A 24,071-nucleotide genomic window follows, 5' to 3' on the forward strand; every position below is an offset into this window, starting at 1 on the left:
TTCTCTCTCTTCCCCAACTTCCTCCACTAACCATCCATCCTGGTTCTGACTCCTTCAGACGGGATCTGATCTTCCTTTCTCCCCTCCCTCTCTACGTTCTTCCTCCGTGACTGGCTGGCACCTCAGAGCTGGAGGGAATCTGGTCCAAATGTGACCTGAGCAAGAACCTCCTCTCCTCTCTACCATTCCCTCTGAGGGCCCAAGTCACCCCAGACTGCACGTTAGCCCTGACCGCCATGTCGAGCTCCAGATCCACTTCTCTGGGTGGATGCTTCCGCCAGGATGTGCTGCCAGTATCTCAAAGTCAGCGTGTGCAAACCCAGGAGGACGACCGATCCCCTCAAACCCCGTCCTCCTGGAGATGTGGGTCAAAGGGACCAGCATTCACCCCGTTCAAAATCGGAGGGTTCGCTTTGATTTTCCTTCTCATTCCGTTCAATCACTCATCAAGGCCTGGAAGTTCTACCTGCATAATATTCCCTCATCTTTTCCCTTCTTCTTTCCAATGTTACCATCTTGAAGACATTCACACAGATTATTGTAATAACCTTTTCGGTCTTTCAACCTCCTTCTCCACCCATATCGCTCCTACACTAATTGTTATATATGGCTCACATTCTTTACTCCAATAGAATATAAGCTCCCCGAGGCAGGGAATTCACTTTTGTCTTGGTAGTCCCAGGGTCTAGTATACTGTAGGCACTTTAAAAATGTTCATTAATGGGTATTGATGGATATACTTGGCTTTCAGTACCTACCAAGGAAGGTCTGATTCTTTATCCTGCAATTGAGGTCCTTGAAAAATGGCTCCACTCTACCTTCCCAGTCTCAACTTCTTCCTCTCTCTTTATTATGATCGAGTTCCTTTGCTCGTGTCATTGGTCATGCTCTTGTTCAACCTCCCTGCTTTAATCACTGGACTTTTCCCCATCCTTTTTTCAAATAGAATTTCAAAATTCATTACAATTATGAAGACAATTTTCAATTTTCCATCTTTTAAAGCCCAAGTGCCTGTTTATAGCAATGAATCCAATCCCATGAATGGTTCCCATTTTGGCAAGAATCCCATATTCTTCAATGTCTTATTGAACACAAATCAACTAACTTCTTTCCATTACATGTAGAAAGTGACACCGAATGAGCAGTTTGAAAATAGCCAATGTGCCCCCTCCTCCAGAAGCAAACCTTCCCCAGTCCCCTCCAGCTAATAACAATCTTTTTTTAAAAATGAAATTATCAGTGTCATTGTAACTCATCAATGCCATTAAGATCACTATTTGTTATTGAGAAGGCAGTATGGCACAGCAGGCAGGAGCCAGACCTGGAGCCAAGAATACTGAGCTCAGATATTGATTAGCTTTGTGATCCTCCATTTCTCAGAGCCTTCAACCTCCCCATCTGTCCACAAAAGGCAGAAGTGGGGAGGGAAGGAGGGATGCATGCTCTCCATGGTCCCTTGAATTTCTAAATCTTTAATCCTACAATATCTCAGCACTATTCTAGGCATGAGGGATACAAAGACAAGAAGGAAAGAGCCTGCCCCCAAAGGGCTTACATTCTTCTAGAGGACTGATCAGATTAGGGGCTCCAGATCCATCCAGGATCTGTCTGTCCTTCTATATCAAGCAGAACAAGATTAAATATTACTCCCATTTGACAGCACATTCAGGAAAAAGAGAGGTCACAGCTCAGGGAGGGTCAGAGGTAAGATACAAACCCACCTCCCGTGTCCTTTCAACTCTGATGCACAACAATAAAGATGACTAATGTCACATCTGATTTTTTTTTTATTGTAAACATTCTAATATTTCCAATGACTCTATACCAAAATAAACTGTTGTAAAAAGGTTTCTTTTTTTTTTTTTTTAAAGATCAGAAACAGAACAAAAGCCGTGACTAGAGCACAAATATTCAAGAATTATAAAGTATGTATGTAAAACAAGAGTCAATCTGACACAGGCAGCGGGTTAAAACATTTACAGTCAAGGCTGTACATTTTTACAAAAAAAAGAAAGAAAAATAGCCCCAAGTTCCCAAAGAAAAAGAAAACTCAAACGTTTATGACAGGCGTCAACTGGAGCAGAGAGTTGGAGGTGAGGATCTGTCCGTTCCTCGAGCTGTTTAGGCCTTCAAAGTTCTGTAGGAAACTCCGTCTTCTCTTTAGCTCCTCCAGAATGACAGAATTATTGGATGCCAGGCTCTGTGTCCTAAAGATATCAAAAATTAAGTAGAGTTGTTACTTTAAAAAAAAAAAAAAAGGAAAGGTCTTTGGATTTCTGTTTATATTAACCAAATAAGGCATTGTATTCCTGTATTGAATACTGCCTCAGCAAAAATTAAATAAATAAAGCAAAAATAAATAAATAAAATATGAGTAACAGACTATTAAAATTTGACTGTATACATAAAACCAGGGTTTCATTTTTTAAAATTATTATTAAAGTTTTTTATTTTCAAAACACACGCATAGATAATTTATTTATATATTTATTTATTGCTGAGATTATTGGGATTAAGTGACTTGCCCAGGGTCACACCACTAAGAAATGTTATGTGTCTGAGGCCAGATTTGAACTCAGGTCCTCCTGACTTCAGGGTTGGTGCTCTATTCACTGCACCACTTAGTTGCCCCTACATAGGTAATTTTCAACATTCACGCTTGCAAAATCTTGTGTTCCCATTTTTTTTCCTCCTTTTTCCCTCCCCCCAACATAGAATCCAAAACATGTGCAACCTGAATTACATTCTTAAAAGAAGTCAGCTCCTCAATCCCAAGTATCCTTCATGGGTAACATGTTCCACAGTTGGACATTTATGATATCATTACCTGTATTGCTTATGTAATCCAATTCAATAAACACTAATTAGGGATTTTCCTCCTTTTTTTGCAGACGTGGTAGACTCCAGGAGTTGAACACTACCTACATGGACAAATTCCATTGGCCTATTAATTTGGTTGAATTGGTTTATTTCTCTTTCTTTTTATAGTTACAAGGAGTATTGCTATGTAGAGAAGGGAAGATTGGAAATGAAGATGAGATCAAAACAAAATATATTAAAAAATGAAAAATATTAAAAACCTAAGCATTATCTTGTTTTCTTACTCATTTTCTTTTTTTTTTAATCTGATTTTTTTGTCCAGCAAGAGAATTGTATAAATATCTTTACACATATTGGATTTAACATATATTTTAACATATATAATATATATTAGATTGCTTGCCATATAGGGGAGGGGGTGGGAGGAAGGAGGTGAAAATCTGGAACACAAGGCAATGTTGAAAAATTATTCATACATTTGTTTTGAAAATAAAAAGCTTTTTTTAAAAAAAGAAAATGATCGCTTAGTATTTATTTTATAGGTTTTTTTTTTTAGTAAACAGTATGAGATGGAAATTCATGATTTTATACTAAATCCTTTTATCTTATGATATGTACATGGAAATGTTCTTTTTTGTGTATTTTTGTGTTTCATTTCTTGATAAATTAAAAAGAAACCCAAGCATTTAGTAAACACTTTCTTTTGGGCCATGCACTGAGTTTGTTTCTGGAGATCGAAATACAAAACTGAATTAGTTCCTTCCCGCAAAGAGCTTACATTTCACTGGTATTAAATATATTCATCTATTCAACAGCAGGTATCTCTTTAATTAAACCCTAATGTATTTCTGTATCTAAGGGACTATAAAACTAAAATTCACTCACTACACGGCCACTTAAAGTAGTATAATTTATCTTACATAAATAACTAAATATGGCGGGCTCCATCCCGAGATTCCCTTTTCTGGATAGAGAGTGTCATTTTAGCCTCCGTGGTCCAGACAAGTCCATCTTTCTCCCGTCCCCTTCCCTCCCTTTTCCCGTATGCTCAGTCCAGTAGAACATAATCTCCTGGAGGACAAGGACGCTTTGTATAGCCCCAGCTCCCCAGTGTAGTGCCTTGGGCATCGTGGGTCTTAGGAAATGTTTCTGTTGTTGACTTGAATAGATTTCTGCTCTCTGAACTCCAACTTTGCCCTTACCTGTGGTTAAGAACCCAACTGAGATGGCTTCACACACTAAGGAAATCACTGCTCTAGTTCCCAGTTCCCAATGGCACCTGCTTCACAGAGCTCTGGAAGACCTGAGGCAGCTTAGTGGTGAAGTGGATAGAATTAGGAAGCTCTGACTCAAACCCAGCCCCAGACACTTACTATCTGCATTACCCTGGGCAAGTTGCTGAATCCCATCTGCTTCAGTTAACTCATCTATAAAATGAGCCAGAGAAGGGAATGGCCAGTCCCTCCAGGATCTCTGCCAAGAAAACCCCAGATAAAGCCACAAGAAGTTGGACATGACTGAGAAATGGCTGACCGCTAACTCCAACATGATGGAGGGGACCAAAGAAAGGCCGAAAAGTGTTCATAAATAACGTGAAACACTCATGTTTCATCTCCAGCCCAAACTTCTCCTCCCCTTTTGACCATCATTTCATATTCATCACTTGGGGGATTTAGAGCAGAAGGGGACCTTGCGGATCTTATCATATAATCCAAATTGCTCATTTTACAGAGAGAAGTCACTCCTATATAGCCCAAGTGAAATCTCATCATGTCCTACAAGGGGCCTCCTCCAGATCCCTTCCTTCTCCTCCATCCTACGCCTCTAGAATCCCAATGGATCATCTTGTCCTTGTTCAGGTGACCCGATGATCCTTCTCCTAGGCCAAAGGATCTCTGAATATTCTTTAAAAAAATATTTTGATGAGTGTATTTCAATTTAATTGGGTTCCTTCATAATCACGTATATTTTACTTTATGTATTTTAAAAGAATATTCTGTGAAGGGCCCAGGAGTCACGTACAAAGCTGGGGGACCCGGCCACTCCTTCCCTTCTTTCATGGGCACATTTGATCTATATGGTTAAATAGCAAACAGGGAGAGATCAGGACTAATTCTGGCACTTTCCTGACATCCGGAGGAGGAATGGTTAGAAAAATGCTACCCCTTTTCCTTCCAGCACCTGGAGGGATGCAGGAAATCTTTGCTGGACACTTAAATGGCTGCAGTAACCTCTGGGGAGGCTGGGGAGGACAATCCAAAAAGTGACTGTTCAATAGATCCTCTTCCACCCTCATTATAAACATTCTAGTACCAACCACCATAATACAGAGGTAGGACCCTGGACCAGGACACATGGCGGGTGCTTAATAAATGCTTACTGATGAACTGATCATTACCTATCCAAAGTCTGTTCATCCAAATTATAGAAACTTCCACATGTAAAATATATATTTTAGGAAAATGAAAAATACATGTAGGAGGGCAGTGTATGGCCCAGTGGATGAGGCATTGGCTCTGGAATCAGGAGGATCTGAGTTCAAATCTGGTCTCAAACACTTCACACTTATTAACTGCGAGACCCTGGACAAGTCACTTAACCCCAACTGCCTTGCCCCCAAAATCCGGAAAATATTTAGAGTGCTCTGTATCATTATGATCAATGCTGATGCTTACATATCTACCAGGGGACTTGGGAGAAAATTGAATGTTGGGGAGCTGCTTTCTTGAGCAGTCATTTTTTGCTCTTAATCACTTCTGGTAGAATCACTGACCTTATTTATTTTTTAATTAACAAAGGAAAAAAAATAAATCTTTGTTTTTATTCATCAGCGAGGAAAGTTTATGCTTTATTTAAACCCTTACAAAAAGATTGAACTTAAATTAGAAAATAGAATCATAGAAATTGGGGGCTCAGCTTGAAGGTTCTTTGGTTTTTCCCAGCTAATAGTTCTCTCTCTCCACATGATGCCTTAAATACTTTCTGAGGAAGTGAGGTGGTACAGTGGAGAGAGGGCTAGATGTAGTCAAGAGTACCTGAATTCAAATTCTGCCTCAGATACCAACAGTGTGGCCCAGGCAAGTCATTTCACAGTCTGCCTCAGTTTTGCCATCTGTAAAATGGGGACACTAATATTACCCACCTCCCAGACGTATTGCGAGGACAAAATGAGATAATATTTATAAAATGCTTTGCAAACCCTAAAGCATTATCTAAATGCTAGCTCTTATGCTATTTCCCCCCATTAAAATGTCCCAAATCTCTTGAGGATATGGACAATTTCACTTTTGTCTTTTTATCTCTAGCACTCAACCTCACATATAATAAGTGCATTTTGATTGAAGGAAATTTTGAGAGGATGGGACCCAACTCCCTCATTTTACAGATGAAGAAACTGAGATCGAGAGAAAGCAATGATTTGCCCCAAAACAAATAACTTGTCCTTCTTATATAAAAAAAAGGAAGAACTGAGTAGAAATGAATAGAAAATTTTCTAAAAAAGTACCTGATGAGTTACTAAATGGTACAATGGATAGAGCTCTGAACCTGGACTTAGGAAAACTTAGTGATTGTGATCCTGGACAAGTCACTTTAATCAAAGTTTCTTTATGTATAAAACGGAAAATAAAGCTCCCTGCTTCTCAGAGACATTTGCAAAGTGGTTTTTTTAAAAAAAAATCTTAAGGGGCTTTATGAATGACAGAAATATGATATTAATATTATTATTATTTTTATCCCAGGAAAACTAAGTATCCTTATAGAGACCACTGGGATTTCATTTAGGGCAAATCAAATGCCACTGAGGTTTAATTCCTTAATCTGTGACATCTCTCAAGATTCTTTCTTAACACTCATAAAAATTTCTAATATTTTCCAATGACTATTCACTGACGAATAGACTTGACCACTACCCTATCAAGATGACCTTTCAAGTGCTTCTCTTTAAATTAAAATGCTGAAAAATCAAATTGATTTGTTCAAAATTAGGTAGATAATGGACAGACCCAATGTTATATGAGCCTCCTTCCAAGTCTCTGTTCTAAACCTCTAGGATGTCTGAAACTTCCCAGCAGCCTGTATTTTTCTTTCTGGTTTTAGAGATGTTTCAGTGAAGCTTTAGCCAAAGGCAGATCAAAATTAAATCAGTTTTACGGAAATTATATTTGAAACAGTTCTTTAAGTAATGCATTCAGGGTTAGGGTTAGTCCCTTAAAGGGATGGATGTGGTAAAGATGGACTAGATCCTATGCTGGTAATTGCTTTGGAGGACAAGTGCTGTACAGTCTGTCCCTCCAAGTCCCACCAGAGAGTGAGGTGCTCACCGAGGAGAATCGATCCCGCTGTCTCCTGTCAGACTGTGGTTCTCGGTTCCTTCTAAATGACTCTGCTCCTGCTGGACACTCTGGGCCAAACCTGGCACCCGGGAGTCGCGGAAGGGCTCCGGCTTCTGCCTGAAATGCTTCCTCAGCTCCTCGCCTGGCGGCCCCAGGCCCCAGCAAGCCGATTTCTCCCCCACCTCCCCGGTGGAGTTCTGCAAAGTTTCTGCCTCAGAATCGGCCTCGCTGTAATAGTCAAATATACTGCCATCGACGAGCTCTTGGACCCTTGAAACGGAGCCCGTGTCCTCCTCACAGCTGTAGCCACGGGGACGGAGGCCGTGGTTTTCCCCTGAGAAATCCATCTTCTGGCCCCTTTCCGGGTCAGCGAGGGAGCCAGCGGGTCTGTGATAGTCATTTCTTTCGCAAGTCTGAGGCTTAAATCTTTGTATTTTGCTGCTATAATCAGGCAGGTCGCTGCTTATCTGCCAGTGGCCCAGGGTCCCTCGGTCACTTTAGTTTTCCCTAAGTTGTCCCAGGGGCTTCCATCTGAGAAGGGAAACGGGATGTGGCCCGGCTGAGCGGGACACAAAAGGTCCTTCTCCTCCTCCTCCTCCTCTTCCAAATACAGAGAGCTGCCGGTGTCATCAAGGCCTTCGGCCTCCTTCTGGTACAAAGCCTGATGGTCATCGTCGTCAGTAAAGCCCTCGTTCTCTTGACTGAGGGCCCCCCAGCATTTCCCAGTCGGCTCCTTTGGGGTGTCTCTGCTTTGCCTCTCGGGCGGTCCGACCTGGTGAGTCCTGTCCAGGCGAGGATCCAGAAGCCCGAGATTCTGGAACTGATGCACGAGAGCCTGCTCCATCAGCCCCCGCCCAGGGGCCTGGGACGCAGAGCCTCGCTGGGCTTCGGTTTGGGTCTCCGCCGCTGGGTCGGTGCGGGAGTGGATTTTCCACTGGACCTCAGGGCCTATCTTGTCTTGGCCGGCGTAGGCGCTCTGCCCGGGCAGGCTTTCTCTGAAGGGATGGCCCTTCCCACTCGCTCTGACTGCTCCACGCTGCGAGTAACTGGAGAGACAGTTCTGAAAGGGGTCCCCAGCCGATGGGACAGAGGCGTCATCAGGCTTAAAAGGGATTCCCGGCCCGCCCTGCTCTCCGGGCTGCTCGGCGCTCGGCTGGTGGACATCACTGTCCACGACTCTGGAGGCGTCCAAAGACCTCGGCCTTCGAAAGGCCTTCGGGGGCTTCTCGGTCTGCTTGGGTTTCGGGTCACCACTCTTCTGGCCCTTGTAGCCTCTGACCGTCGGGTTCCCCCTGTGAGGAAAGCCCGGAAAAGGGTTGCTGATTCTCTTTTTGTAAATAAACTGGGGGCTGGAGACTCCTGGGCGAGTCCCACCCAGAGGGGTCTGAGCCAGTTCTTCCTCCGGGCCTTTGGCGTCGGGCACAGCCTCAGCAGGAGGGGGCTTGGGGTGTTTCTCTGGCTTGGTGACCACTGACCGTGGCTCGCTGCCCTGGGATCCCCTCAGGCTCCGGCCTCTGGCCCTCTCCCTGCTGGAATGCCCCCTCCTCCGATGCCTTCCGGACCGGCTCTGCCGTCTCCTCGCCCCAGCCTCCCGGGCGGCGGCGGCTGCTTGTGTCCCGCCGCCCGCAGGTCAGTGGACGTGCCCTGACTCGTGTATTTTTTCCGCTCCTCGTACTTCTGCATCAGGACCGTGTGCTTGATCAAGTTATCCACAGTCAGCTCGGGATTGATGCGCTTGATAATCTCATGCTCGACGTCCCGGGGAATATTGTCCAAGTTCTCCTCGTCCCGGACGGGCCACTCTTCGGGAGGGAACTGGGCCGAGAAGCTCCTGTGGTCCTTCTTGGGCCGGTCTTTCCTGGACATCTGGCGCCAGAGCAGACGGAGACCAAACTTCTTGCTCTTTCCTTTGTCCTTGCCGGACCGCTCCCAAAGGCGGCCCTCCTCCGGCGTCGAGCCGGCCGAGTCCTTCGGCCCTTTCCCGACCCCGTCCCTCGTAACTCCTCGGCCCTCTGCGGGACACGGCTCCGGGAAGCAGCGGCAGGACTTGCAGTGGGAGGCATTTTCTTTGGTTAATTCGGCCTGGCTGTCCATGCTGACAAGGTAGGTGACGGAAGCTGGCAGTGGGCAGCTGTGGGGATCTTCCAGCGGCCCTCTCTTCTTGGGCTGGCTCGCTGCGTTTGTGATGAAATACGTCTGGGGGGTGACAATGAAGTAGCCCTCCCCCGTATGGTAGATCTTCCTCTCTTTTATTAAATTCCCCAGCGTGGTATAGAGGATGTCTTGTGAGGGAGTGGCTATACCTACAGCAAAGACATAGAAGTCAGAGATTTACTTCCATTCGTAAAAAACAAATGCATAAAATCACTAACTCAGAAATGACCTCAGTCATGATCTCGAGGAGATGAATTCCTTCCTTTTTTGTGCAAAGGTCCAAATAATAGCAACAAGCTCTCCCGTGTGACATGATACAATCGTAAACACCCCGGCTAGTTACTGAGACTCTGCCTCAGGACACCAAATTTAGAAGGCAAAAAATTTAGACATTATTTTCTTTTTCTTTCTTTTGCACATGGTGCCCATTTAATAAACGTTTATCTAAACAAGATGTTCTAGATAACATTTCCATATTATGTGTACACTCCCTATCCAGTTTTAAATTTTACATATGTACGTACACATATGAATACTGCGATAAATCTGAATTCGGAATTCACAATCAAAACCGGCTCGTTTAAAATGAAGAGTAGTTTTTCTAGTTGAAATTTGAAAGGAACAAGAAAATCGAGAAATCGGTTATAGAACACTGAATGGACATACCCATGAATTTTACAGGAAAGTGGGAGATTTTCAGTTTAGTCTACCAGACATCACGGGGCTCAACCAGAACAAAACATCATTTAAGCTTATTTCAGATGGAACAGCAATGGCGTGGTAAAATTGACAGATTTAATCTTAATGGCACCAAGTGAACTTAGCCACTTAAGTATTTTTAAAAAGTTATTCCCTCCCCCAAAATGAGGGAGCTTTTCTCTCCCACTGCCCCACAGCAGTTTCCTGGTATTTGTGTGTATGGACAACATATTCTTCATTTAATCACTATTTTCAAAGAGCATAGAATTTTATTCATTCATTCATTTATCTGTCTATTTATTTATTCAGTTATTCATTCATTCATTCATTCATTTATTTAATGAGGCAGTTGGGGCTAAGTGACGTGCCCAGGGTCACACAGCTAGGAAATGTTAAGTGTCTGAGACCAGATTAGAATTTTTTTATTAAAGCTTTTTATTTTCAAAATATATGCATGGATAATTCTTCAACATTAACCTTTGCAAAACCTTGTGTTCCAGTTTCCCCCCCTTCTCCCATCTTTTTTCCTAGATGGCAAGTCATCCAATATATGTTAAAGATGGTAGAAATTTATGTTAAGTCCAACCTATGCATACATATTTGCACAATTATCTGAACATAGAATTTTAAAATTTGCCATTTCTCATTCTGATAGCAATTATACTCTTCTGGAAGCCTGGAAACAATTGAGTTTAATATTCGGCTGGACCAGAAGTTAAAATACAACGCTACCACAAAGTAAGTTCCCTCACCAGCCCAGCCTAATCTTCTTCGATCTTCCATTAGCCTTGTGTTTCTGGCCAGTATTCCTGGCTTTCTGCACAGGACTGGTGTTGAGGTCTCTCCCTCCCTTTTCCTCCCAGCAGGGTGCCCATGTCTGGACTCTCTCTCACCACATAAGGGGTATTTCGATGTCCCTCCCACCATGAAACTAGTTTCCCGGAGCCTCTACTCCAGTTCAACTATTCTTTATTAAACTGGATCATTTTCATATCATAAATTGCAAAGTTAATTTGAGGGAGCATTTTGTACTGCCTGCCCTGGGCCCTAAAATGGATATTTGCCATTCTGATGACCTGTAAGTTTGAGCATCGGAGAATAGCTGAATGAAATAACAGAGAGGAGTATAATGGCTCAAGCACGGAATCCTCTCTCCTGGAGGAGGGGAGTCCAGGGGATCTCTTTAGTTGCATTGTTCTGAGCTGCAATGAACTAATCAATACAGTGAGTCCAAGGTGGGAGGTCACCAGACTGCCTAATGAGGGGACACCGTGCCCTATTAGAAATGGAGCAGATTCATTCAAGAATAAGATCAGGCCCACGGGTGATCAGTGGACTTTTAGCCTGGGTGAGATAGGAGACCAGCCTTAAAAAATGAAAATATTCAAGATATGAATTAATCAATAGAATATCAAATATTCATAATATGAAATAATCAATAGAATATCATAGCAGAAAATAATAAATACATGAATCATATAAGGAAATATAGAGAGATGCAAAGGGAGCTTGCTGGAAGTAGACTAATAAATACAGTGACTGTAACTATATAATTTAAAAAAGAAAAACTAGAAGCTGCTGTGTTTCAGATAGACTTAGATGGAGACACAAAACAAAATCAAGCGGTGGCTTGTCTATTGTTTATTTATTCATCTTGTTAAGGATATTACCTAAACGTCCACCCCTTACTGTGCATTTTAATTTTAATTTGTTTGTGGCTTTTCTTTATTACCAATTGCCAAGGTTATAATAAAACCACTGTTAATTCAAAAATTCTATTTCAGTCAAAGATTACATGTCTGAAGCTGATTTCAGGCAGCGAAGTGGGGGTTGGGCTTGGACGGGGCTTTTCATGGCCAAATCACTTCACCCTGGTTGCCTCAGTTTCCTCATCTGTAATATGAGCTGGAGAAGAAAATGGCAAATTTACTCCAGTATCATTGCCAAGAAACCTCAAATGGATTCAGAGAGTCAGCCATGACTGAACAACAATACAACATGGCAGAAAGATGATGGTGATCTGGTCACGATATTCGGCTTTGTCATTTAGTGTCTGGGATAAGTCCCTTCCCTGCTCGAAGTCTCAGTTTCCTCTCCTGTGCTTCCCCAAAGTCACAACTCTTTGATCCCTCAATACTACTACTAGATTTATATCCCCCAAAAAAGATTAAAGAAAGAATGAAAGGATGCATTTATCTGTGGTGGCAAGCAACTGGAAAATAAGGGGATGCCATCTCCCAGGTAGCACCCGAGCAAATCATGACATAGGGACGTGATGGAATATCATTATTCTGTAAGGAAAGACAAAGGGAATGGCTTCAGAGAAATCTAAGAAGATTTGTATGAACTGACGCAGAGCAAAGTGAGCAGAACCAGGAAATGATTTTATGTTATAATAAAAACATTGTAAAGACAAACAACTTTGGAAGACTTAAGAACTCTTAAGAACTCTCATCAGTACTGTGGCCAACAACACCAAAGGACCAATGATGAAGCATTTGACTCATCTCCTAACAGAGGTGACTGATTCAAGAAGGATTCTCACACTTTTGGATATGGCTGGCGTGGAAGTCTGTTTTCCTTGACTATGTAAATGGATTACACGGGCTTTGTTTTAATTTTTTCAAGAGAGATGGGGAGGGAAGAAGAGGCTAGAAGGAGTCAAGCTTTGAAAGTTACTGGTTGAATTTATTGTATACTTAAAAATTAAAGCAAGATGTTCATAATAGACACAGAGTTGCAGGTATAATCTTCCCTGCTTATTCTATACTATATATAGAAATATACATTTTATTTAGTGCATATTAAGGTCAGAAATAAAAAATGGTGAGGGAAAAAACCCAAAGAGATTGGATTAGATGATCCTAATAGTCTTATCCAACTCAAATTCTAAGTATCATTTGATTAAATATAACTAATATAATTTTGTTGAAGGCAGGAACGGCTTCATTTTGGTCTTTAAATCATTTAACATGCTTGTTTAAATATCTGATGTATGTCAGGCAATGTGCTAAGAAGCATTGACTTCAGGATATATTAAACAATTTTAAAAATGTTTATTGATTAATTGATTGGCTTTTCAAGTTGAGAAGTTATCAAAATTGTTATTTAAAATGCTATTTTCTTCTGGAAAACAAGAACATACGCTTACAGTTCTAGAAAGCATGGGTGCCATTTTGCCCATTCCATCTATAAAATAATGTCCATTATAGCATACCTGATGAGTGGTCATCCATCCTGGGCTTACCGACCTCCAATGAAGGGAAACCCATCACTTCCTGAGGCAGATCTTTCTACCTTTGGACCAAAAGGCTTTTGAGGTTACAGCTCTAGAACTATACCCCTATAATTCTAAATTCCCTAACTTTACAGATGAGAAAACTGAGGTCCCAGGAAGTTAAATGACCAGCTTGACAAAAATTAGGCAATAAATGGCAAAGGTAGTATCTGAACCCAGATCTCTTTCTTCTAGAACCTGTTATCTTTCCACTGGATTATCCTGTGTAGGTACAAATGTTACCATGACAAACACTTAATTTAAATAAATAATTCAAATAAATATATTAATTTAAATAAGTAAATTAATCCAAAACACTCTATAAATAAATGTCAATTGACTATTATTACAACCATTATTTCAATGTTTACAATGAAGTGTCATGATAAAAACTTGCTAATTTGCCATGGCTAAGATTCTCTGGCCCGTGGCCTCTGATCCCTAAGAGTTTTGTTAAGACGGCCTGGAATAGTGTTACCAACCAGCCACCCACAACGCATTATTCATCTTCCACCAAGGAGGGAGGCTTCCAAAATACCTGGATAGTGTTTCACCAGCTGATCCATCAGGGACTCCTGGGTCACCACAACATGAGCTGCGTTCATGTCCGCTATTGCACAGCAAAGGACCTCAGCCAGAGGTATAAACTGGGACTGAGTAATTGGATTCATCTGCACTGGAAAAACATCCCCTACGGAGAAAAAAACCACAAAGTTTGAAAATCCGCACTATGAAACGTCCGGACGGTCCAGTCAAGACGACAAGCAGTTCTCAGCAAACACGTCATTTTTCTCTTTTGTGGAGTCACAGAGAACCAAACTAATGCTTTCCAGCAGCCGGGAAGTTGGGAAGATCTGGTGGCTACGGATGGCGGACAAAGGCAAATCAGACGACCTCTCTGGGACTTGGTTTCTTCATCTATAAAATGGAGTGGAATGCCTGCAGAACCTCAAACATAGGGTTGTTGGGAGGCTCAATGAAATGAGGTATTGGGAAAGGTTTTGCAAAAGTCAGAGCTCTGGGGTCTTCCCCAAAGGTCTTCTTCTCTGGTGACTCGCCACTCTGCTGTCATTTTAGGAAGGGTCGCTGCCACGTTGTAAACCAACCTCATAGAATCCTTCTCTTCCTTCCCCTGCTAACTGGCCCTTTCTCCCTCTGCTTTTCAGCTTCCCACGGTGGGTTGTTTTTCTCCATCAGAAGGAAAGCCTCCTGAGAGCAGGGATAGAACTGTGTATATATGTGTGCCCAGTGTTTAGCCCAGTCCCTGGACATTCATCTAAGTCCATTCCCCTGCCTGAGAAATCTCTTCACCCCAGAGTTCACTCCAGCTCATCTGAAGCATTCTCAGTTCCTTGATCCTGTGGCTCCCCCGGAACCTGCAGGTCAGCCTTGTGTCCCCTTCAGGTTTCTTTTATATGAATTTTCCCATATTAGAATGTAATCACCTTGAGGAGAGAGAGTATTTTTCTTTCTCTTAGCCTTTATATTGCCAGCACTTAGCACAATATCTGGCATAAAGTAGGTGTTTAATAAATGCTTGCTGATCTTGAACTAGTAAGCACTTAATATAGCTATCCCTCCCTTTGTTGGGATGGATGTTATTTCCTGACATGGGATGAGGGATAATTGCTAACCTTCCCTACCCACTGATCTGAGAGGAGTGACAGACAGGCTTCTTGGTCACTGTACGTCTCAGAAACTAAATAAAGACACAGCCTTAATAATTAGGATGGGGAAATTACAGCCTTGCTTCAAAGGATTATGGGATCACAGATTCAGAGCTGAAAGAGAGCTCCTAGTTTAGTCCCTGACAGACAAGGTCCCACGACCTCACCTTGGGCAACAAAGGGGAGTTAGGTGACTCAGGGAATAGGATGCTAGAGGGAAGAAAAACTTAATTCAGATCCTGCCTCAGACACTTACTTAGTCTTGGACAAGGTGCTTAAATTTCCTTAGCCTCAGTTTCCACATCTGCAAAATGGAGATAATAAAAGTACCATCTCTCCCGGAATTGTTGTGAAGATAAAATGAGATTACTATCTGTAAACACATCACAAACCTCAATAAATAAGTAAATGGTAGCTATCATTTTTATGTCGGCTATTGCCATCTCAGCCTCTGGATTAGTCAGGGTCTCATTAGCAAATCACTGAATCTCATGACTGCTCAGAACCTCGGAGGCCATATAAGGCCCCCAACACTGAGAAGGGGGAATGATGGGAGGTTAAAGAGGTGCTTTAGTCATTCCCTCTGAAAACCCCACTCCTGTGTAATTTAGCATCTTCCCAAGACACCCCAAGTGGGGTTTATTATTCCAAAGTGACATGAGATCCTACCTCTCTTGGGTCTGTGGGCCTGCACAGGCCAGAAGTCGTAGAAAAAGGAGATAAGCTTTAATAACAGCAAATCTCTGGTCTGGCACCTCAGTGCTGGAATAGAGCGGAGAGTTCTAACCACTGGTTGGGCCGCGAGAATCCCCTCGACTGCCTCTGAGCCGGAGTCGAGAGGGAAAGTAACATGAAAGAGTAACTCCCGTTGGCAGAGAGGGTCACGCAAGCAAAGGATTTACCTTCCAACAATACCTTGAAGCAGGCACTCTAAATACTAATATCTCCATTTTACATACTACATCCACTCTGGGGCTTCATTCGGGATAATTTTTGGTTGTAAATATCTACTGGAGAGATTCTCAGTCCAGGACTCTCATGTTTTGGGCTCTATTGGAGAAAAATTAGCATTCCCCCCCATCTGTTTTAGGGCAGGCAGTGTGGACAGTTGATTTTCTGGCCTGTTTTCTTTCCAAGTTAGACAAGGTCTTCTGAGATAACCTTTCCTGGTTTGAATGCTTAAGTACTAAGATCTGTTATATTCCTGAATCGTTTACAAGTTTGAAAGGTCATATAAGCAGCATGGATTTCATAGCCCTAAAATATTAGGGCTAAACATTTGCCTCGAGCACACTGTGCTGGCTCATAAATGTTTATTATTTTTTTTCCTCCTTTTAAACATAGACTTGCTTGCCCTAATTGCAAAAAGAAGCCAGACAGCTGGTCTGAGATCATTGCATTACAGGTCTAGAAGATAAGGCTGGTTTGCAAATCCTGAAGAATTAACCCCAAGTGCTTCCCTCCTGGGAGTCCCACACCTTTGAGGCTCTTCTAAACTGTTTTAAGTTAGATTTGCCCGTCCTAGTGAGAGGAATTTCATGTAGATTGCCCTAACAAACTGGCAGGGATTCTTTGGGAAATTTCAAATGATTATTTATAGTAAAGGGACCCAAAGAAATCTTTATCTGGCCCTACACAGTCTTATCTGCAAAGGGATACATGAATGCCTTATATGGAAAGAAAAACCTGGATTAAGTTTTGTCAAAACCTTCTGTTGGACTGGTTTATATGCTAAAGGAAACCGTGGAAGGATCTAGGATCATTTCATTTTTCATCCAAAGAGTGAAAAGATCACTTATAGTTGGTCCCAAGTCCCCAAAACCTGTGGAGGGAATCCTATATGTTCTAGGAACTCAGAGGGACCAAGATTTCCCTTTGAGATGAGAATGTGATTTTTCTTCCTTTTTAAAAAAAATAATAGTTTTGAGATTGGAGAAGGCCTCTATAAGTATCAAGACAAGTGACAACTTGGAAGAATTTTACGAAATGATATCTTTTTTTTAGATTGTGTCATTCTGTATTTAGACCTTAAAGAATATTAATTTCCAAATGAATTAGTGAACTACACAGCACATACATTTTTCCTGGTTTTTTTTTTTAGTAGAAAGTACTAGAGAAGGTCTCCGATCATGTTGCATCTCTAGAGAGTTTCTAAGGCACTCGAATTAAGAAGGATTGAGAACGGCTTCCCATGGAAAATTCGATTTTTGGATAGGATTAAATAGTTAGCGAAGCTGGGAGGTGGAGATGGGAGTACTGCAGTCATGGGGAAGAACCAGAGAAAAATCCTGGAATCAAGAGATGGAGCGTCTTGTGAACAGCCTGGAGGCCGTGTCACGGGAGCAGAGTGGTACGTGGAAGGTAGAGGAGCACAAGTAAGAAGGGGCAAGGGGCGAGGCAGGCCTCGATTGCAGACACAGCATTGTGCATTTGCTCCCAGAGGCAGCCACTGCAGCTTGCTGGGTGGGAGGCGGGAGATGACACGGCGGGATCCGAGGTTCAGGAGAATTGCTTTGTGGCTGAACGGAGTTAGGTGGGGAGGGACTCGAGGCGGGTGGAACCACCAGCAGCTAGTGCGTGAGGGCAGGAGGGTCGGTCCCAGAGGGGCCACGTCGGCCATATTTGAGAGATGGAACCAAAGGCCTTGGTGGCTGCATATGAAGGGACAAGGGGGAGAGATGTCTGAAGGGAGATGGGAAATAGGGGCACGGCAGGGCAGGAGAGGGATAGTCAGCATAGAGGGGATGATCGAACCCACGGGAGATGATGAGATCACCGAGTGAAGTAATAGAGATGGAGAAGAGGATGTAGGCCAGGACAGAGCCTCGAGGGACATGCACACTTAGAGAGTGTGGTCCGGATGAGAATCTAGCAGAGCAGACTGAGAAGGAGCCATCTCAGAGCTAGGAAGAGAACGAGAAGAAGAGAGAGACAGAGACAGAGAAAGAGAGAGACAGAGAGACAAAGAGAGAAACAGAGAGACAGAGAGAGAGAGAGAAACAGAGAGACAGACAAAGAGAGAAACAGAGAGACAGAGAGAGACAGAGAGAGAAACAGAGAGACAGAGAGAGAAAGAGACAGAGACAGAGAGACACAGAGAGAGAAATGGAGAGAGACAGAGAGACAGAGACAGACAGAGAGACAGAGAGACAGAGAGAGACAGAGACAGAGAGACAAAGAGAGAGAAACAGAGAGAGAGAGAGAAGAGACAGAGACAGAGACACACAGAGAGAGACAGACAGAGAGAGAGAGAGAGAGAGAAACAGAGAGAGAGAGACAGAGAGAGAGAGAGAGAGACACAGAGAGAGAAAGACAGAGACAGAGAGACACACAGAGAGAGAGAGAGAAACAGAGAGACAGACAAAGAGAGAAACAGAGAGACAGAGAGAGAAACAGAGAGACAGAGAGAAAGAGAGAGAGAGACAGAGAGACAAGAGAGAGAGAGAGAAACAGAGAGACAGAGAGAGATAGAGAGAGAGAGAGAGAGACAAAGAGAAACAGAGAGAGAGAGAGAGAAACAGAGAGACAGAGAGAGAAAGAGACAGAGACAGAGAGACACAGAGAGAGAAACGGAGAGAGACAGAGAGACAGAGACAGACAGAGAGACAGAGAGACAAGAGAGAGAGAAACAAAGAGAGACACACACAGAGAGACAGAGAGAGAGAGAAACAGAGAGAGAGAAGAGACAGAGAGAAAGAGAGAGAGAGAGACAGAGACAGAGACAGAGGCACACAGAGAGACAGACAGAGACACAGAGAGAGAGAGACAGAGACACAGAGAGAGAGACAGAGAGACAAAGAGAGACACACACAGAGAGAAACAGAGAGAGACAGAGAGACAGAGACAGACAGAGAGACAGAGAGAGAGAGAGAGAGAGAGAGACAGAGAGAGAGAGAGAGAGAGAGACAGAGAGAAAGAGACAGAGAGAGACAGAGAGAGAAACAGAGAGAAAGAGACAGAGAGAGAGACAGAGACACAGAGAGACAGAGACAGAGAGAGACAGAGACAGAGAGAGAGAGACAGAGAGACAAAGAGAGACACACACAGAGAGAAACAGAGACAGAGAGACAGAGACAGAGACAGAGAGACAAAGAGAGAGAGAAACAGAGAGAGAGACAGACAGAGAGACAGAGAGACAGAGAGAGAGAGAGAGAGAGAAACAGAGAGAAAGAGACAGAGAGAGACAGAGAGAGAAACAGAGAGAGAGAAAGAGACAGAGAGACAGAGACAGAGAGAGAGACAGAGACACAGAGAGACAGAGACAGGTTGGATCTGACTGTAGGCAGCTGGCAGAAAGGGGGAGATTGAAAAGAAGTGACAGCCTGGGGACGCCAGAGCAAGCATCCCTTGGAGGAGACGGGCTGCCGTGCAGTAGCCTCTCCATAGGAGGCAAGGGTAAAAGAAGCGTATGAGTGATAGCGGATGAGGAGAAGAGGGAAATCATAATTAAAAAAAAAACAAACCTCATTTTTTCCCCTGTAAAATGAGACAAAGTTCTCAGCTGGGAAGGGGAGCCACAGATGGAGGAGACAGGAAGAGCCGCTGTTCAGAGCTGGCAAGTGAGCCAATGAAGGAGAGCGGGTGAGACTGCCCTAATGACAGTCAGCATTTGAACTCAGGCCTTTCGACTGTAAAACACTTTCCACTAACCAGGGCATCTCTCACTAAGAGATGCTCAACTAGGAAAAGAGAGTGACTGAGGTTCACAGTGGGGGCCGCACCCCAGGAAAACTCCCCGGAAGAGGGTTTGGATTTTTGTTTGCTTTGTCCATCACTCACACCTGACTCTCTGTGACCCCATTTCGGGGTGTTCTCGGCAGAGATCCTGGGGCAGTTACTTCTCTAGCTCATGTAAGGAAACTGAGGCCCCAAAGTGACCTGCCCAGGATCGCACCGCGAGCGTTTGAAGCCACATGTGAACTCAGGAGAACGCGCCTTCTTGACTCCACGCCTGGCACTCTCCCCACCGTGCCACCTAATTGCCTCCTTGTTCCCTTGGTTATGTTTAATTCCAGGCTACTCTGCCCGAGAAAAACAAATAAATCCATAATAACCCATTTCTAAATGACCCAAGAATCATTTTGGCGAGGCCGCCCGGGGCATTTCAATCAACTTGGCATTAAGTTGGCTTTTTTTGGCTTTCCACCCAAACCCAATTTTTTGTGAAGAAAACAAAGTACGTATTAAAATACATTATGACCGAAGCCCCTTGGCTTTGTCGCCTGGCTGAGTAATTGAGTCATATGCTTATAATGAGGCCCTGGAGAGGTCCTTCACTGCCACAGGAAGGAAAAAAAAAAAAAAAACTATCAGAAATGTCTAAGGCAGGGAATGGGAGAAAGAGGCAAGAGACAGAACCTTGGTCAAGTATCGCCTGCACTTTGAGGAACTGTGGGAAAGAGGTGCTGCCCGCTAGGAGAATGCTTCAAAGGAAGTTAATTATTTGATTCAATGAACTTTAATTAAACATCTACAGTATACAGGAGAGATACAGAGCTGGATAAGGCAGAGTTCCTGTTTTCATGGAACTCAGTTCAGCAGAAGTATAAATCCCAGCCCTGAGGGCTATAAGTCACTGCAGTACTAGGCAAGTCTGTTTAGGAGGTGAGGAAGAAGGCTTCCTGTTGGCACGAAGATCAGAAATAAACTCCTGAGCTTGACTTTAAAGCCCTTCCAATCTGACTTAGTTTACCATGTTTAGTTTTAAAGCCCTATATAACCTGCTCCCAGCCTACCTTTCCAGCCTCATTGGACATTGCTCTGCCGTCCGATCATGTGTCACATGAAACACGGCTCTTCCAGACTGTCTTATCCATCTGTGGCTCCCCTTCCCAGCTGAGAACTTTCTCTCTTATTTTACAGGAACAAAATGAGTTTTTTTTAAATTATGATTTCCCTCTTTTCCCTCATCTACTATCGCTCATATCACTCATGTCTCACACATGACATTCCCACTTCCTCACTTTTGCACTGGCTGTAACACATGCCTAGAATGCCCCATCTTTTCTTCCTTCCTTCCTTCCTTCCTTCCTTCCTTCCTTCCTTCCTTCCTTCCTTCCTTCCTTCCTTCCTTCCTTCCTTCCTTCCTTCCTTTCTGCTGAGGCAATTGGGGTTAAGCCCAGGGTCACACAGCTAGTAAATATAAAGTGAAGCCAAATTTGAACTCAGGTTTTTCTGACTTCAGGGCTGGTGCTCTATCCACTGCACCACCTAGCTGCCCCAAATGCTCCCTCTTTTCACTCTTCCCTCAAAGAATTCTTCTCTTCCTCTAAAAACAAGACTCTAGAACCACCTTCTGCGCGAAACCGTCCCAATTCCTGCTGGTGCCATTCCTGTACTTAATTACATCATACATACTTGCATTTACTCACTTTATATTGATGTGGTAGATATTCTTATGCATGTGTCTCTCCTATTAGAATGTCAGCTCCTATCCATCTCCTGACAAAAAGCTGATTGAGTAGATTGAGGTCGTGTATTCTTTGGACATGGACATGTTTGTTTTGCTTGATTTTGAGGAAGAGAAAATGGAAGAAGAGGAGGAGGAAAAGGAGAAGGTGGAGACAGGAAGAGAAGTAGGAGAAGAAAGAGGAAGATTTGGAGGAGAAAGAAAAGAAAGTGGAGAGAGAAGTGGAGGAAAAGAAGAAAGTAGAGGGAATAGGAAGAGGAGAAGAAAAAGACGAAGAGGAGAAAAAAGAAGAGAAAGAGGAGAAAGTAGAGAGGAGAAGAAAGAAGAGAAAAGAAGGAAGAAGAGGAGGAAAAAACGTTAGCCCCTTCCAAATAGGAATTGTTTCATTCTTTGTACTTGAAGCCCCCACTGCCTACCACAGTGCTTGGCATGTAGTAGGCACTTCATAAATGCTTCTTTATTGGTTATTCACTCCCTCCTCAAATTATCTTCGATTTACTTATCTGTTTTTATATGGTATACACCTAGTAGAAAATAAGTTCCTAGAAAACAAGAATTTTTTATCTTTACATCCCTAGTATCTAGAACAAAGCTTTTCACATAGTAGGTACTTAGTAAATGCTTATTCCTACTGAAAAGGAGTGCAAAAATGATAGGTTTAAAGAGAAATCTCATTTCCAACCCTGTAGCTCACAAAAAGCTTTCAGGAAAAGATGGCATCTGGGGTTGTAAAGCTTAAACAGAAGCCCACAAGTGAAGAAGGGGCTTTGGCAGATTGACAAACTATAGTAGAGATGATGCATCTTTAAAAATAGGGCAGGGGGAGAACACAGTTAGGCGACACAGTGGTCAGAGCACCAGCCCTGGAACTCAGACACTTATTACTTGTGTGACCCTGAGCAAGTTACTTAATCCCAACTGCCTCCCTAAAACATTTTCCCTCAGAGTTCATAACAGCTGGGGTAGCTAGGTGGTGCGATGGATAAAGCACCAGCCCTGAAGTCAGGAGAACCTGAGTTCAAATCTAGCCTCAGATACTTAACACTTCCTGGCTGTGTGACCCTGGGCAAGTCACTTAACCCCAATTGCCTCAGCAAAAAAAAAAAAAAGAAAAAGAAAAAGAATTCATAACAACTTCAAGTTGTGATTGTCACCAAAAAATGTATATATTCTATAAATATGTGTAAGTATATATATTGCATACATATGTGTATGTATATATTGTACATCTAATGTGTACATTTATATGTATGGGTATGCATTTTATATGTATTTGTGTGTGTGTGTGTGTGTATGGATTATCTCTAGGGATACAAATGTGACAAAGAAGGCAGTATACTATTCAGACAGGAAGTACACAGCACTATGGGAATTAGGGGAGAAATCTGTGGTTATAGTGGGGAGGAGTATAACTAACAGTACCTTTAGAATGGAAGTAATGAAATCTGGGCAAAATTACTAATAAAAAATTGATGAAGTTAATAATAATAACAGCTAGCACTTATAGCAGGGATGGGGAATGTCTGGCCCACAGACCACATAAGGCCCCAAAAAATCATTTGCGATGGCAACCACAAGCCATGATGAGCTGAAAGCGAGATATAACAACCTCCCCGCTTGAATTCTGTAAGTTGACAAGTTTGTATGGCCTGCAAATGATGTTACAACTATCCAAATGGCCCTTGGCAGAAAAAAGGTTCCCAACTCCTGATTTATAGAGTGCCTTGAAGTTTGCAAAGTACTTTATATACAGCATCTCAAGATTCCCTTTAAGGAAAAAGAAGCAGATAATAACTCTGGTGGAGAGCAGTAACAACTTAGCAGAAAAATAGCCAAGGAAAGAAAGGAACCAATGTCTCTGGGATAGAGAATAAAAGTTATTGAGAAACACAATTTGAGTGAAATCCTAGCAGTGTGAGTTATACAGGAAATGATCCTTTTCCAACCAAAAAAATGATCTGTGAGAGATCATATTTTGTTGTAAAGGAAGGAAAAAATGATTCTGTGACTTTATTTCCTCTTCTTTACTTTCCTATTCAGTCCTAATTAAAAGCTTTTGTCGTTTGATTTTTGGTTCCTTTCTGATCTATTAAGACAGAATGAATTAGATGGGATTTTAGCTCAAATTTGCCTGATTATGTATAATTAGCTACACCAGTACCAGAACCTATGGTAGCATGGGATCTGGGCTGCTTTTCCTAGTTGAATTGGTGTCTTTTTACTGGGCTATTCCTAGATTTCTGGATGGGGCCTGGAACCGAGAGAAGTGTAAAATTAACCCAGACCCGAAGGGTCACCTTATCCAACTGACATCTTCTCAGTGTGGCTATTTCTTCCATCGATGTAGATCGTAAGCTCCTCTCTAACTTCTCCTTTGGGATTGTTGTCTATGAATTTCCAGAATACAAGGAAACACCTCCTCTGATTTTCTTGAGGATCTGAGGGAGCCGGATTGTCCATCTGTTGATGTTTACTCTCACTCGGACACAGAGACCACAACCTTTTCTGGCAATGTGTACTAGTGATAAAGTCTTTTACATCAATATCAATACTTAAATGATATTCCTATACAACATATACTTAGAAGGTGAGTCTTAGCAAGTTACTACTACAGCTTAGAAGTATTATTGTTTTATTCCAGGTACAACATCTAGAGGACTATTTTTAGTACAGTGCCTGAAACAGAGTAGGTGCCTGATAAATGTATAATG

At 42.7% G+C, this 24,071-nt stretch overlaps 1 protein-coding gene across 1 annotated transcript in view; it reads right to left on the reverse strand.

Annotated features, from left to right (window-relative positions):
* Positions 1-2,015: 2,015 nt before the first annotated feature.
* The window catches only part of STOX1 (storkhead box 1), a 73,978-nt gene continuing 51,922 nt past the window's right edge, over positions 2,016-24,071 (reverse strand). Inside the window, 5 exon segments of the mRNA XM_051982564.1 lie at positions 2,016-2,207; positions 7,143-7,623; positions 7,626-8,748; positions 8,751-9,457; positions 13,823-13,975. Coding sequence (XP_051838524.1) covers positions 2,051-2,207; positions 7,143-7,623; positions 7,626-8,748; positions 8,751-9,457; positions 13,823-13,975 — 2,621 coding nt within the window. The 3' untranslated portion in view covers positions 2,016-2,050.

This window comes from Antechinus flavipes, chromosome 2 (genome assembly GCF_016432865.1).
Source record: "Antechinus flavipes isolate AdamAnt ecotype Samford, QLD, Australia chromosome 2, AdamAnt_v2, whole genome shotgun sequence".
Classification (NCBI taxonomy): Eukaryota; Metazoa; Chordata; class Mammalia; order Dasyuromorphia; family Dasyuridae; genus Antechinus; species Antechinus flavipes.